At 31.8% G+C, this 16,592-nt stretch overlaps 2 protein-coding genes across 4 annotated transcripts in view; one reads left to right on the top strand and one right to left on the bottom strand.

Annotated features, from left to right (window-relative positions):
* Positions 1-11,656, bottom strand: part of LOC129224977 (uncharacterized) — a 33,019-nt gene extending 21,363 nt beyond the window's left edge. Inside the window, exons 1-2 of the mRNA XM_054859525.1 lie at positions 11,597-11,656; positions 1,072-2,901 (exon numbers count right to left, since the gene is read on the bottom strand). Coding sequence (XP_054715500.1) covers positions 1,072-2,901; positions 11,597-11,656 — 1,890 coding nt within the window. The remainder of the gene's footprint in view (positions 1-1,071; positions 2,902-11,596) is intronic.
* A 346-nt stretch (positions 11,657-12,002) lies between these two features.
* LOC129223983 (formin-binding protein 1-like) overlaps positions 12,003-16,592 on the top strand; it is a 98,682-nt gene continuing 94,092 nt past the window's right edge. For 2 of the 3 annotated variants that reach the window (XM_054858375.1, XM_054858374.1), the window contains exon 1: positions 12,003-12,261. In XM_054858375.1, coding sequence (XP_054714350.1) covers positions 12,238-12,261 — 24 coding nt within the window. In that variant the 5' untranslated portion in view covers positions 12,003-12,237. The remainder of the gene's footprint in view (positions 12,262-16,592) is intronic. The other variant, XM_054858373.1, reaches the window with a different exon arrangement.

Below are 16,592 nucleotides of genomic sequence, written 5' to 3'. Positions count from 1 at the left end.
CTTTTTAATTTACCGTTTGATTTGCAAATTATTTTAATTTGAGCTGGTGTGTTGGTAGGAAAAGATCAAAATAAAATAATATGCTAATCAAACAGTAAACTAAAAAGTTATGGCAAAAAAGGTCACGTTACGGACTCTACATAAATGTCAAAAATACCTTGGAATACCCCCCCCCACCCCCCAAAAAAATGAGATGGTCAGGTTGAGTGCCTTGTTGATTTTACATAGAATGGCATAATTCAGAATAATAACCCATCTACAATCCCCCTTATGGGGATTGTAGAAAATGAAGAACAAGCAAATCAGCTGCAAGAGGATCTAGATCATATTATGGAGTGGGCTGATAAATGGGGTATGGCTCTTAATGTTGGGAAATGTCAAGTGCTACATTTAGGGCATGGAAATAAGTGTAAAAGTTATTATTTGCAAGGTTCTGTTTTTAGTCTGGCAGAAAAAGTTACTGATCTGGGCGTTTTAATTAGTCAGGATTAAAGTTAAGTCAACAGTGCAGCATAGCGAGTAACAAAGCCAGTAAGATGTTTGGTTTGTCAATAGATCTATTTCAAACAAATCTAAAAAAGTTCTTCTCCCCTTATATAAAAGTTTGGTAAGACCTCATTTGGAGTATGCTGTTCAGTTTTGGTCTCCTTATCTTAAGAAAGATATTAATGTATTAGAAAGGAATCAAAGGTGGGCTACAAGGCTAATAAATGAACTTTCTCATTTAGACTATGATTTCAGGCTTAGAATGCTAAAAATGTACGATCTTGAGCAAAGAAGAGACCGAGGGGACATGATTTAGTTGTTTAAATTTATTAAAATGAAAGATGTTATGGAGCTAAAGTTTAGAACTGAAAACAGGACAAGGGGTCATTGTTTTAAGCTATTTAAATCTCAGGTGCCCCCCCCCCTCCCCAATGTTGATGCCCTGGGCTTGTGCTGGAAAATAGATACATCACTGCCTTAGAATTTTGTTAAAAAGTAATTAAAATACCATACCTGTCTTAAAGGTTTCTCATTTCCTGCCATTTGAACTTGGTTGCGCTGAGGACTTTTAAAATCTTTTTTTACCATTTCAGAATTCCTATCCATTAATTTTTCACCAGCATCTGAACTTCTTTCTACCTCATCCATTTTATTGGTGACTAATGATTTATTGCAGGGGTCTTCCAGCTTGAAATCCAAATTATGGACAGGATTTGCCTTGCGCTCGGATGAGAATGTATCAGGGATTTTGCTTTCAATCTTTTTACTGCTCAAATCTAACATTTCTACATCTATGGAACTTGAATCTGTACTATGCTTGGTACTTTTCAGGCCACTTTTAACATCTGAGATGTTTTTAATGTCACTTTTTTCCTCCAAGTCTCTGATCAAGTCAGAGTTTGACTGCTCTGAACTAGGAATTGAGCTTTTACCAACTAAATTGCAACCTTTTCTATCAGAAGAAATTTCTGCTCTGTTCTCCGTTGAATTAAGTAAGATAACTTTTGGCAAATTTGAAGAAGTGTTCTTTTCAAAGGCTTGATCTTTAGGTTTGCAATCTTTTTCATTTGATTTAGAGCTGTTTGAAGTTATAGTAGAAAATTCCAACTTTTTATACGGCAAAGGAATAACAGTTTTTGACTCTGATTTTGCACTAAATAACTCATCATTCTTTGACTTTGTTGCATTAACAAGCATAAAAGAAGACGTTGGCTTTATGGTTGATTGTTTCTTATTAGGGTCTTTTCTTATGATTTCCACCTGACCCAATTGACTTAAAGAATGACAACTTGAATTAATTTCATGTTTTAGTAGAAGCGAGTCTAATAAATTTTTATTTGAGTTTGTTTCCTTTACACTGCTTGACTTTATAGAAACACTGTCTGCTAGCGAATATGTAATAGATGAAGAATTTTTGTCTTTAGAAGAGTGGATAAGTTTATGAGATCCATCTTTGGACTCTAAAGTACCAATTTTGGAGGAAGTTACAGTTTCTTTTTTCCTGCTACCACATGCATTAGACTCTTGATTTTTTCCTACATTTACTACACTAATTCCACCTTTTTTCAGAGTATCTAACAAAGCATGCGGTAGTGTTTGAAAATTCTTAGTTACATTATTTTTGGGGTTTCCTGATACTTTTGTGATACTATGCCGATTAGGCACAGAGGCATCTGAGCTCCCTACCTCTGGTTTGGAAAAATCTCTTTGGTGATGAACAGATGGGATGCTTTTTGAAGAAACAGGGTTAGATGAAGCTTTTGACGCATTACTATTCTCAGATGAAGCTTTTGACGCATTACTATTCTCAGATGAAGCTTTAGACAAATTACTGTTCCTAGATGAAGCTTTAGACACATTACTGTTCTCAGATGAGGCTTTTGACACATTACTGTTCTCGGATCTTGCATTAATCTTTTTAACACTTTTTTGGCATGTATTGGATTTGTTTCTATTTAAAAGTTTTAATGAAATAGCATCAAGATTTTTGCTCTGTGAGGACTGTGATGTTACATTGTTCTTGTTTATCACAGATGTTACAGTCCGACTATCTCTCGTCTCGGTTGAGGATATAGAGTTCACTTTTTGAGTGAAGTTGGAATGAGATGCAGGTGCACTTCTTTTGCAGATAGTGTTTTGAACTGGGCCTTTGAACGAAGGATTTTTATTATCTGTTAATGTTTTTCCATAACTTCCGTTAAAAGAAGGACCTGGCGGCTTAACAAGATTCTCATTCAGGTGATTTTTTTTCAGTGAAGATTTTGTTACATCTAGCACTTGAAGCTTTGAATTTGCAGACACAGAGTATGCAGGAATCACAATTCTGCTATCAGACACTTTAGCATTTCCAACTTCACTTTTTATTTTGGTTGTCACAGAAGAAGTTGAAGATGAAGCAGTACTAGGCAAAATGACCTAAAATGTTTTAAAAGTTTACATTTTTATTAAATGCCACGTTAAAAAAAATAATAATAAGAGAACAATTTTAAGAATGTAAACAACACTTACAGTATAAGATTAGATAATTACTAAACTGGGATTGTTGGCAAGGTTTTGGACACAATGGCAAAAACCATGCTTTTTGCCATGTCATGTCTAAAACCCTTACGTCCAAAACTACATTTTTAGAAAAACCATTTTGAGAGAAAATATCAAAAACAAAACAAAATGTGTCAAAGTTATGTTTTATAGTGAAAATTTATTCAATGTGACATTCAAGTATAAATATATATATAACTAATTTATACAGCTGATTCTTATTTAGTTACCTAGAAGTTGAAATGTTCATTAAAAATTTCAATTTGTACGCATGAGTTTTTTTTTTTTTTTTTTCATAATAGAGGTAAAATTTTTTGACATTTACGCATATGTGCAAAAGAAATTGTTCAAAATATAGTGTAATAATTGACTTAAATGCAACAAATTACAATTTTTGTAGTTACAGAAGGTATTATACTAAAAATATGAATTAAAAAAAGAAATTGCACAAGCTTAAAAATATAAGTGGATATATTTATTCATCAATTTATTGTTGATTAATATAAAGAATTTCCATTAAAACATCATGTAAAACTTATATGAAAAAACCATTTAAAAAAGTACTTTTTTTTTTGCAAATATTACATTTAATAACATTCCTTTGAGTCGAGTTATAACTGAAACTAAAATTAGTTGTCTTGGTAGTATTGTGAATTTCCTTTCATATTTCAACCAATTGTCATATAAGGAAGTTTTTATGTTGATTAGATTACACCCTTTTAGCTTTAGCATACTTTTGGACGGTAAAAATCAATTGTTTATTTTCCTAAACCAGTTTTGCACAGTCCAAAACCCAACCCTGTACTAAACCAGCTGTTTCATCTGGACAGAACAATCTTAACAATTTGGAAAATCCACTTAAATGTTTAATATGTGCTATGACTAGAGATGAAAACAGTCCAAAAAACCGGAAAATTTTGGAAAAAAAAACGTTTGTTTCCCGAAGGGATTTATTTCCGATTCGTAAAAATTGAAAAACTGAATTTTCTCAACTTTTCAGGAAGTTTAAACTGAAATTTTCAGCAAAAAGTGATAAAATTAGTAGATCTCATTCTTAAATTCTGATGCTATTTTCTTCTCTCCTCCCCTTCTCCTTGTATGTTAAAATATTGCCTAACTTTGATAATGCAAGTTGTTGTATGATAATAAAATGTGCATATAGATTAAAAAACATTTAATTCTTTTTGCCCAAAAAATGAAACGTTTTTCACAAAATTATCTCAATAATAACAATTATATATTTATTTATTTATTAGAGTGTCCCAAAAAATGAAAGTCGGTTTTTCAAGTAGCACATCCTTTTATATTTTTCCTTTTAGATCAAAACAACTGTAAAAAAAGTTTCATACAATTTAAACAACATTCATATAATTTAAAGGTGACTTGCGTCTGAAAGTGTAAGCCAGCCCTATGTACTAGGCCAAATAAGATTTTCTTTTTGGAAGTTCGAAATTTCATGTTGATAAAAACGTTGCCTCTATAGCCCCTCATACGTACCACAAAAATATTTATCCAAATTAAAAAATATATAGGTGTCCGTCAAGAGGCCTAAAATTTATATATATATATATATATATTTTTTTTTTTTTTTTGATTTTTTTTCCAATTTGCCTCTTTTTAAAAAATACACATACACTTAAAAAAAAATATCAAGTTCAAAAATCATTAGCGATCACATTTTCAAGAGAATCATAAAAAAAAATGATGTATTTAAAATGAAAAATTTAACTTAAAATTGAAAAGGTCCATTAGTTATATATTTTGAGTACGGTGTGGGAGACTAAAATACCACAAGAGAGCAAAAATTGCTATTTAATATGCTATTATCGACTCTATTGTTTATATTTTTCATCTTGATAACTTCTTAAAATTTACCTTACATTTTAAAATATATATATAGAGAAATTAAATCAATTTTTTGAAGAAAATTACAAATTTTAGGCCTGCTCGACACCTAAATATTTTTGTTGTACATGTGTGGCTGGATGCGACATTTTATAAACATGAAGTTTCAAACTTCCAAAAAAATATTTTTTCAATTTGGTCTAGTATACAGTGTTGGTTCACACTTTCAGGTGCATGTCGGCACGGGTTGCCATTGTTCAAAACGTATGCAACTTTTTTTTTTTACCTAAATTGAAAAATATAAGAGGGTGTGTGACTTGAAAAATCGACTTTCGTTTTTTTTTTTTTTGAGGGGGGGGGGACACACACTCTAATATCCATTTTATTCTTAACTTTTACATTCCACTGAACAAAATCCAACTAGCTTTGACACAGTTAGTTAACACAGAACAAAATTTAAACTTAAATAAAAAGTTTTTAAAAAAATAGACTTTAATTATTATAAATTCACATAGCAGTAAATTAAACACCACTTAAAAAAAAAATTCGAATACTCTTGCATGTTTTTTAATGCTTAACCCTTTATATGTTCGAAGAAAAATTAAGAAAACCTATTTTTATTCATAAAAAAAAATCAAATTTTTCGATTTTTCCAGCAAGAAACCAAAAAAAAAAAAGTTTCCAACACATCAAAATTTTTGGAAATTTTACATCTCTAGCTATGACTATCTTGTAACAGCAAAAAAAAAAAAAATCCATAAAATTAATTTATTTATTTGTAAAACCTGGATGACCGAGCCTCGCTCGGCTTTAAAAGAATTATTTTTTGTCAGCTGGTGTTTTTCTAAGGTTCAATACTTTTACAAATATGCTTGAAAAGCTTCACGTTAACGAAATATTAAGCACTCGACCTTCTTATAACACTAAAGTACCAAACAAAGAAGATTCTGAATGTAATTAAATCAACATTTTGCTTTAAACTATCTGTCACATTTGTTTCCACTATACAATTTTCTTGTCAGTAATTAAAATATTTTGACCTTGGAGCCAGTTTTGCTGTGGTGAAATCGGTTTTTAACGAAATACTTCCTTTCATACTATGATGCGTTTCACTATTTTATTTCAATCGAGATTTTCTTTTTGAATAAGTACTTTTAGTGTAGTTGGTCACTTTAGGCCAGAAAATGCTACATACAGCATGATATCCATCCAAACTGATGATCCACAAACCATTCCAACAAATGATAACAACTGTCTTAACGAAACATAAACAGTCTCAAGACATATGTTTCTTCAAAATAAAATTTAGATGCGTGATTTAAAAAACATGTTAAACTATTTGAAGTGTAGAAAGAAAATAAATAAATAAAACAAAATAGGACAGTCAAGTAATAGTTTCACTTAAAAAAGAAAAAAGTCTTACATCGACTTACATAATGCTTTTGAAATTGTTTTCAGCCAAGTGTGTTTGAAATTAGCCAAAGTGTTCAATATCAGCCAAGCCTGGCAACCCTAAGCAAGTTTAAAACTTTAAAGCGAGAAGAGACAAATTTTCATTGTTATGGTTGCAAATCGTCTGCCTGATGCGTCAACTCACAGTTTACTTCAAGGCTTAACTCAATTAGACTTTGTATTAAAAAACCTTTTTTTGCAAAAAATCACGTTTTTACAGAAAAAACACTGACGTAGATCAACTTAGAATGCTAATTTACAATTAAATCCAAAATTTCATCCAAATCGTTAGAGCCGTTTTCGAGATGCGAAATATATACATACCCACAAGAATTGCTCGTTTAAATACATAAGATTTAGAAACTTAAAATAAAATACTAATGCGAACAAAATTAAATATCATTAAAACAGAATTAGGACTGTTGAAGGGGTTTTTTCAAAGCATACTGCCAGGCCTGCACCAAGCCTGATCGGCGCCGTCGTGCAACTGTCTTTTGAGCGCCTCTATGCAGTGGCGTTCGGAGAAAATACGGTTAACACCTGGAGTTAAGTTTTGTAGACAAATACAATGTGGGCAAAAATACGTTAGGCAATTAATTTATTTAAAAACCATGTATAAACATTTTGTGCTATCTTAAAATGTACAGTTAAATGCTTTTATTGAAACATAAATTTCTATTTACAGTAAAACCTGTGAAGTTGACCACCTGCCTAAGTTGACCGCTTTGTTCAGGCACGGAATTGGCCCTTATCATATGAATGAATGTTCGTAAGTTTACCACCTGTTTAAGCTGACCACTAAGTAGTGCATCCCAAGTGGTCAACTTACACAGCTTTCACTGTATTTATTTTTTAATAACATTGAAAGCAAATTAATACATATGCATGTAACATACTGAACACATCTTATACTAAATAAAGCCATTGGCACTATCAATTTACTCTTTTGGAAATATGGCACAAACGGAAAATAGTTTTAGGGGAGGAGGGGGCACTTAAAATGTTTTTCCATAGGAACTGAACTTCAATTCTTCAACAACCAAGTTAATCTCTTTCTCTCTCTAGAAGGTGAAAAAATGGGAGAAGGTGTATCTGAGTTGACTTTCCTCAATTTTTTTAGAACATATGAAGATATGGCTGCAAAGTGCAAAAGTGAGTTTTTGGGTATCTCCAAAAAATATTTTTTAGGAAAAATTCACATATCTGTCACTAAAAAAAGATATGAATTAGAATAACTTTCCTGTTTCGAGTAAACTATTTAGGGGACCATTTTGAAGATTTCCGATTGTCTTACATTGTTGGAGAGAAAGAGAGAGAGAGACAAAGAGAGAGCTGATAAAACCGCTGGGTTAGCAAGGGGTCAGTCATTACTCAAATACGAGTTAGGTTTAAATAGTGGCTCTGGGGGTTCTCTACCGGAAATTTTTCAAAAATTTTAGTTCTACGCATAAGTTTCATCCGATCTTTGGAGATGAAAGGGGAAGAAAATGTTCCGAGAATCTCTCCAATATTTTCCGAAATTGATGTCTTAAAATCGCAGTTATAGACCATACTTGTTGTCGTTAAGAGAAAGTAATAGGGCTCAGGGAATTTCTGATCGATTAAGTGTTCCCTCCCAATGCTTCGAAATGAAATTTCTAAAAACGTAGATTTTAGGCGTTCATAATAGCATTCGGGAAGAAAGGATCAGAGGTTCTCAATCTAAATTTTTTTGAAATTGTAATTTTAAAAACTCATTTTTTTAAGTATTAATATGGATTTTAGATTGAAAATAGCAGAATGGGACAAGCCGTTAATCGACGGAAAGTAGTATTTTGTTACAGAACATTAAAGTAAATTTAAACAACATGCTTATGTTTGTAGTTCAATAAAATTATGATTTGCCCTTCTGATTGGTAAAATGTAATGTATAAGGTAAAATGTAAATGTATGTTTTTAAATCATTAATTATATGAAAACTAATTACATTAAATATTTTAATTCAATGACAAACTAAAGTAAACATATGTAATGTCTACATACGTAAACCTTAAACACATAGAGCGGCAGGTTAATTAATAGCGCCATTTGGAAATTTTTGTCTGCATTGCTTTCACATCTCCAAAAAGTTAAATTTATTCTTTATCAATTTCAAAAAGAGTGCTGGCAACATTTTTTCAGCATATATTCATAGATAAGGATGATTTTTATAACTGAATTTTTGTAGGTGTATCAAATGAAAAGTTTTCGTCTATTCAAAAACATATAACTTATACCCCAAATTATCCCAGCAGACCCTATTTAATATATTTACTCTATATAAATGTTCAAGTATAAATATTATGTAACTTATTTATTAATGGAAATTAGTTGTCTTGGTAGAGTTGTGAATTTCCATTCATAAAACTACCAACTGTTACATAAGGAAATTTTTATGCAATAGAGCTGACAATTTTTTTAAAATATTCATTTTGTTTTGTTTTTTTGGTTTTTTTTTTTTTTTTTTTGAATTATCATTTTAGAGAAAAATATTATCAAATATTCATTAATTAAACGTCATTAATATCTATACTTCTTCGTTACAAATATTGTAATAAATATGAATTGATTAGATTACAGCCTTTTAGCTTTAGGATAGTTTTGGAAAGTTTAAGACAGTTTTATATAATTTTGGATGGTAAAAACCACCTGTCCTGTCCTCAATCAGTTTCAAACAGTCCAAAACCCAACCATGTCAAAAATACATATAAACAGAACACATTACAATATTACCACCTAATATGGTTTTAAATAACTTTTTCATGTTTTAATTTTACAAGATATTTTATACTTAAGAATAGGATACTGTGACGCTTTTCTCAGGGTTGGCAAAGTTTTGGACACTACGGTAAAAACCACGGTAAAAACCCTGGTTTTTACCGTCCTGTCCAAAACCCTTGTGTCCAAAACTGTCCGAAAGTGTCCAAAACTATATTTTTAGAAAAATTGAATTCTGTGATAAAACATAAAAAAACAAAAAAAAAAAAACAATAAAATGTATCAAAGTAATGTTTTATATTGAACATTTATTCAATGATAACATTCAACTTATTTATGCAGCTGATTTTAATCTAGTTACATAGAAGTTGAATTCTTGATTAAAATTTCAATTGGTATGCATGAGTTTAGTTTTTTTTTTTTTTTTTCAACATTAGTAACCAAATTTCTTTATGTTTATGCATGCGTGCAAATGAAAGCAGGGTAAATAAGTTCTGTTGAAAACCCTTGTGTCCAAAAGTACTTTTTGAGAAACTATATTCTGTAAGAAAATATCAGAAACAGAACAAAATGTGTCATTTTTTTTCCTTTCTATTTGACTATTTAATGTATTTATTCATTGTGAATATTCAAGTAAGAATATATATGTCCTTATTTATGCGGCTAATTTTAATCTAGTCACATAAAAATTAAAATTCTTCTTTAAAAATTTCAATATGTATGCAGAAGTTTTTTTCTTCTATAAACCAAATTTTTTGACATTTATGCATGCGTGCAAAAGAAAGTGTTCAAAATATAGTGCAAAAATTGACTTAAATGCAATAAATTACAATTTTTTATAGTTACAGAATGTATTATATTAAAAATGTGCTATTCTTTTTTTAATTCATAAGTTTTATAACAGAAGTGTTTAATCATCAATTTCTTGTTCTTTAATCTACGATAAAAAAAATGTTTTTGTTAAAGCATCATGTAAAACTTATTTGCAAAAACCATTAAAAAAAATTAAGCTTTTTTTTTTTTTTGCACCTGAATACTTTATGCATTACGAATAGAGCAGTAAATAATAATTGATTAGATTACACTGCTTTAGCATAGTTTTGAACAGTTTAAGACAGTTTCGGACACTTTTGGACAGTTTTGGACGGTAAAAACCACCTGTCCTGTCCTAAACTAGTTTTGGACAGTCCAAAACCCAACCCTGGTTTTTCTGTGTTTTTTTCAGGGCACATGTATATGTGATCAGTTTTACAGAGCACATGAATATAAAAGTCAATATCCGATACAATAGCCAGTGTCAATACCAATTACGTTATATTTTATCTCTCATATATTAAATCATCACATTTCACAAATGTTTGTAAATATAATTTATATTTAAACGCCACTCGAAGTACATAAATTTTCATATAAAATTTATATTTATGAATATAAATAATGTAAAAAACATTAGTGCATTATAATATTAATAAAGGAAATTTGATGAAGTAACTACTTACAGACTGAAGTTAGCGCCCGATTGAAAATGTCAGATATGTATCCAAATATCCGATACATCATACTATCGGATATTTTCGAAAATATTTAGAAATTTTTGAACCCTGTTATTAAGTGATTCTAAGAATTCAATCAAATCAAATGCAATCAGTCGCATTTATCAATAGAGCAGTACGGCTTACTTTCACTGACCCTTTTTTTCTAGTCAGTCTGAAAATAAAAGTCTTCAAAATGTTATGACCCTACAAGAAATTTAAAGGCTCATTTCATGGTAATTTAGACATTTATGTAGTGTCTGTAACATGACCTTTTTTTGCCATACAACTTTTTAATTTGCTGTTTGATTAGCATATTATTTTATTTTGCGCTTTTCCTACCAACACACCAACTCAAATCAGATAATTTGCAAATCAAACAGTACGGACTCTACATAAATGTCAAAAATACCGTGAAATGATCCTAAAGTAAGGTTTAATTACTCAGTTGAAGTAATATTGGGAAATTGATATCATAAAAGCATTTAATTAGGCGTTTTAGGACATTAATTTCAAAACATTTTCAGAGAAGAGAAAATGAACCACCACCCATTCCTTATGTTACTCCCAATGCATGAAATTGAGCATTTAAGATTTCAAATCTGAAAAAAATCTGAGGATGATCCCATACTGATCCTTTCCACTAACGTCTCAAAAAATAACCTGCAATTGTGTTTTCAAAAAAAAAAAAAAAAAGTGCGGGGGAGGGGGCTAAGTTGAGTCATACTGACCCCCCTAAAAATAAAAATTGATACGCCACTGACAGGAAACTAATGGCTGGATTAGTTATACTACTTCAGAAAGATGTGAAATTAGAGGTAAACGAAACAATCAGACACATTTTTGGCAACATTAAAACAAGATATGAATAAATTTTATACAACACAAGATATTTTTTACTTGTCAAGTGTTTTTTTTCCTCATGCAAACTGTACACGACTTGAATTCTTTTTCAAAATATAGTACACATTAAAAACTAACTCGGTTGATATAAAAATTATCGTTACCTGTGGATCAGAATCTTCATCAGATGAAGATAGAGTGATCACCTCATAATTTTCAGCCATAACATTGAACAACTTTACGCAGTAAAGTTAATTTACAGCTTTATAAACACAAAAAACTCTTAACAGCTTTACTGGCCGTCGCCATATTTTTTGATTTGATGAATGACGTCAAAATAGGATGGGTACGTTCGGAAACAGGGACGGTTACGCCGGTGGCACCAATATCATTCGGTAACGGCAAAGAGCCTGATGGGAGTAGGTTAGACGGTAAGCATGTTCGAACATAACCTCTGTTGACACCCGGCACGTGACACCATGCGGATTAATCGGCTTGTCTATTCGAACACAACCATAGAGGTCGCTGTATACGCTTTGTTTGAAAAGTTTTTATGCACTTGACATGACTACAGAAAAGGTGAATCGCAAAGAAGTAAGGTGTGAGAGTGTTGTCTGCATTCGTGTTCATGGTTTTAGCGTGGAATAAGATTGTTATTTATTCACTGGAATTTAATGATAAGACGAAATGTTGTTTGAATGAATAAAGGGATGTTATCATCGAACTCGAGTGTGAAATATTCTTTTAAAATTCGTTTGTGAAACTCAAGACTTTTTATAATAAAGGATATATATACCTGTGAGAAATGAGTTGGGGAACGGAGCTTTGGGTATGTACAATCTGTTTCATTACCTGTAATACGTCACATGCATTCCGACTCGGCTGTTAAACAGCCGTTTTCTGCATAATTTTTATGTCACTTGTCGCACTGAAAGACCTTTATTTCATGAAATGCATATGTTTTTTACAGCAAATAAATGATTAAAAGTGTACGGGCGACATTGGATCGTTTTCGCAAAGTCATTATTTTCAAACCTGTGCTTTGTATTCGAGTGAAGTTAGTCAGTTTAGAAAGGGCGCTTTTTGTAATTTTCGCATAATTTGTCAAGAATTGGATTGATTTTGCTTTTTAACATAATAGGTTTAGATATTTTTTAGCAAAATCTTATTTTTTGGCAGTACTATTCAGGTCAAATTTTGTAGTGGGTGGTAAGAGTCCTCTCCAAGTTGTAATAATTGAAGGGGATCACAATTATTTTGGGATGATGATGATGGGGGGAGGTAGTGTTATAATCATTTGCCCTTACCTGACCATATAATGCTGGGGAGGTTGATTTCTCAACCTTATAAATATGTTTTTAAATACATTTTAATACCTTTTTACCCACATCATAGAGACTTTTATAGTGAAGACTAGTATTCGACTAGTAGGGGAGAGGGGGGCACATGTGAACAAAAACGACATTTTTCTATATTTTTCATTATTGATTTGAGATAAAAAAGAAAAAGGTGCTAACTATGATAAATCAAACATTTGCTAATATTATCATGCAGTTTTCCCCCTTCTACAAGAGGAAATTCCAACCTAAAAATTAATTCTAAAATATGTTACATTTTGTTCACATCTGCCCCGGTGCGGGGGCAGTTGTAAACACACCTGGGGCACAAGTGAACAGATACATAAATGGTATAAAATGCACCTAAGCATATCTTTAAGTACTCTTTATTACACATTAATAAACACAATGAAAATATAAATAATGAGTACATAATAAATTAACTTGATTCAACGAACATTATAGCCTTCAAGTTTTACAGAAAAAGAAACTGAAGAAGTAGCTCGATTTGTGCTACCTAAAATTGTAGGTGGGGGTAATTTGAGCAGAATATCATCAGTGTTTACCATCGATGTATCATCTGTTTCTGGAAATACAAAGGTTTCATTCTTCTGCTTCCTCATGAACTTAACATTTGCTTCATCACTCTCCATTTTCTCGATACGGCCAACATAGTGAATTTTTGTCTTTTTTGTAGTGAATTCTACGCCCCTACATAGTGTGTTCACATGTGCCCCATATAACAACTTAAACCTAATCTGATAAAAAGCAATATTTCTTTCAAATTTTTTAAAAAAAATAGAGTACAAAAACTTATTTTATAAATCCCACTTCAAAATGAATCAAGTTCAAATCATAATCAAGATAGTGTTGAATGTGTTTTTACTCTGAGAACTGGAACATGAAAGTTTACTGGCACCTTCCAAAACAGAAGTTATTATGATAACTAAAAAACGAAATGGTTGAGATCTTTGAAATTTCAGGCAGCTTACAGTACTACTGCTGTCATCTACATGAATTTTTTTCAGATTTTTTTCCTCATGTTATCTGGGTAAAATATGGTTTGTTCACATGTGCCCCATGTTTACATGTGCCCCCCTCTCCCCTACCCCCCTACCATACTTAACCCCCCCCCCCATGGGGGAGGGGTTAAGTACCCCTCTCCCATGGTAGAGGGGGTACTTAACAACTACCCCCTATTATGAACATTTAATTAAAATATTTTGTATTTCCATATTTTCAAGCTTTGCTATTTCTAATTATACAAAAAAATGTTGAAAATTAAAGTAGGTATGTATTTGATAGAGTTGCATTAAAAGTCGTGATGTTTAGATGATATAACTCGTTGCACATACAGAACAATAGCCAGAAATTAATTTTTAACCGGAGTGCACTTTGAGACATTGGGAGATGCAAACGAAGGGCAGAGCGCAGCTCTTGCTTAAAATGTTGAGAAAACGCTAGGTGACAAGTTATTAAGTGTGATGTAAAGTCCTGTTTTATCAGCAAGATGTGATTGTGTCAAAAAAAAATTTTTTTTTTCATTTGGTGGATGCAAAAGACAACTCTGACATCAAAATGAATTAACTATTGAACACAGAAATAAATTCATAGAAGCAGATCAGTTCGCTAGGTGCCCAGTGACTTAAGACCTACAAACTCATGGGCACGGCATGGGACAAGGCTTGAAGTTAATACAGTCCATGTGTTCCCAAAGAATACAGAGTATGCCATCATTATTAAATACATTAGTGACATGTTCATGCTTGGCAAGACGTCCATGTCCGATAGCAAGGGGGAACCCTGCTCCAGGCCAGTCACAGATATTTTGGATGTCTTTCCACCAGGATTTTTAAGGGTTCCTAACTGATAGTACTCTTTTTTTCAAGTTATTCTTAAACAATTATCTAATGACAAACTTTACATTATGGAATTAGCAGTTTGAAAAAGTCAGCGTTTTCATTTCCTTCCATTTGGACACACACACTGGGAATGGGATCCACTGAAGGGCAATTCCATGATAAGGTCAACCTGATGATCAAATTTTCAAAATTAAAATTTCTAAACAAATGAGGTGTCATTTTAAAGCTAAAGAGTTGTATAATTTTGAAATGTCTAAAATTTGATCACTTCAGTTATAAATAAGTTACAGGAGGTTAAACTAAGGTCAACATCTCGAGTATTTTCAAACCATATTTAGTGACTCTCAAAGAAATTCTGTTTTTTCCAAAAAATACATACTAATATTATGAATTGAGATGAATAACCATTTAAAGATACAATGTGTTGCTGGTGATGTTGCAAAAATGTGTCAAAATATAATTATTTTGATTTGTAAAAGAATTCCTCTGGGGTACATTAAGTGTTTTACGTCCGACACCAAAATGCGCAGTTAATTATGCTGAGCCAATAATTTTAAAGCTACATACATGTATTTTTGGGTACAAAGTAAGATTTTCAATCTCATTGATGTAACCTATTTTCTTTTTGTAACAAAATGAATATTTTTTACTAAAATCTAAGTGTCAGACGTAAATTTTTTTTACATCCGACACCATTTATGTCCGACACTGTTATATTTCTTTAAACAACATATGTTTTCAACTGTGTTTCTCCTTTTTTGCCTTTAATTTCACAGTTAAAGTGAAACATGCATAAAAAACAATTTAGTTAATTTACTGTATAATACATTTAGTGTTGATAGGGGTAAGTAGGACCCCTTTTGAGAAAAGGTGTGTTGAATGAACGCAATACAAATACATACAAAAGTGACGACCAGCAACAGACTCGGGGCTCAGCTAGACTGGTCCTAGTCAATTTACAATCCCCAGTGAAGATCAGTGGCCCTCTTAAAACTATCTACTCCCTTGCTCATTACCTCTTCTTCCGGTAAACTGTTCCAAGGTTCCACTACCCTGCTAAAAAAATAATTTTTCCTAACATCCATGTTAGCCTGAGATTTAAATAGCTTAAAACAATGACCCCTTGTCTTGTTTTCAGTGCTAAACTTCAGCCCCGTAACATCTTTCATTTTAATAAATTTAAACAACTGAATCATGTCTCCTCGGTCTCTTCTTTGCTCAAGACTACATTTTTAGCCTTCTAAGCCTGGAATCATAGTCTAAGTGAGAAAGTCCATTTATTAGCCTTGTAGCCCGCCTTTGAACCCTTTCCAATACATTAATGTCTTTCTTAAGAGATGGAGACCAAAACTGAACAGCATACTCCAAATGAGGTCTTACCAAACTTCTATATAAGGGCAGAAGAACTTCTTTAGTTTTGTTTGAAATAGATCTATTAATAAACCCTAACATCTTATTGGCTTTGTTACTAGCAATGCTGCACTGTTGGCTAAACTTTAAATCCTGACTTATTAAGACCCCCAGATCAGTAACTTTGTCTGCCTGACTAATGACTGAACCTTGCAAATAATTACTTGTACACTTATTTCCATGCCCTAAATGTAGCACTTGACATTTCCTAACATTAACAGCCATACCCTATTTATCAGCCCACTCCGTAATATAATCTAGATCCTCTTGCAGCTGATTTGCTTGTTCTTCATTTTCTACAGTCCCCATAACTTTGACATCATCAGCAAAACAATTCATGTTCCCAGAAATATTTTTGTGAATATCGTTCATAAAAACAATGAACAAAACAGGCGCTAACACTGATCCTTGAGGAACCCCGCTTAAAACCTCACTCCAATTAGAATAATTTCCCCTTACAACTACCCTTTGTTTCCATCCGGTCAGCCAGTTTTTTACCCAAATGAAAGTTTTCCCTCCTATTCCTATATCAGCTAATTTGCTCCTCACTG

The sequence above is a fragment of the Uloborus diversus genome, chromosome 6, assembly GCF_026930045.1.
Source record: "Uloborus diversus isolate 005 chromosome 6, Udiv.v.3.1, whole genome shotgun sequence".
Taxonomy (NCBI): Eukaryota; Metazoa; Arthropoda; class Arachnida; order Araneae; family Uloboridae; genus Uloborus; species Uloborus diversus.
The sequence above is the reverse complement of the archived record's forward strand: the minus strand, read 5'-3'. Positions and strand labels throughout refer to the sequence as shown.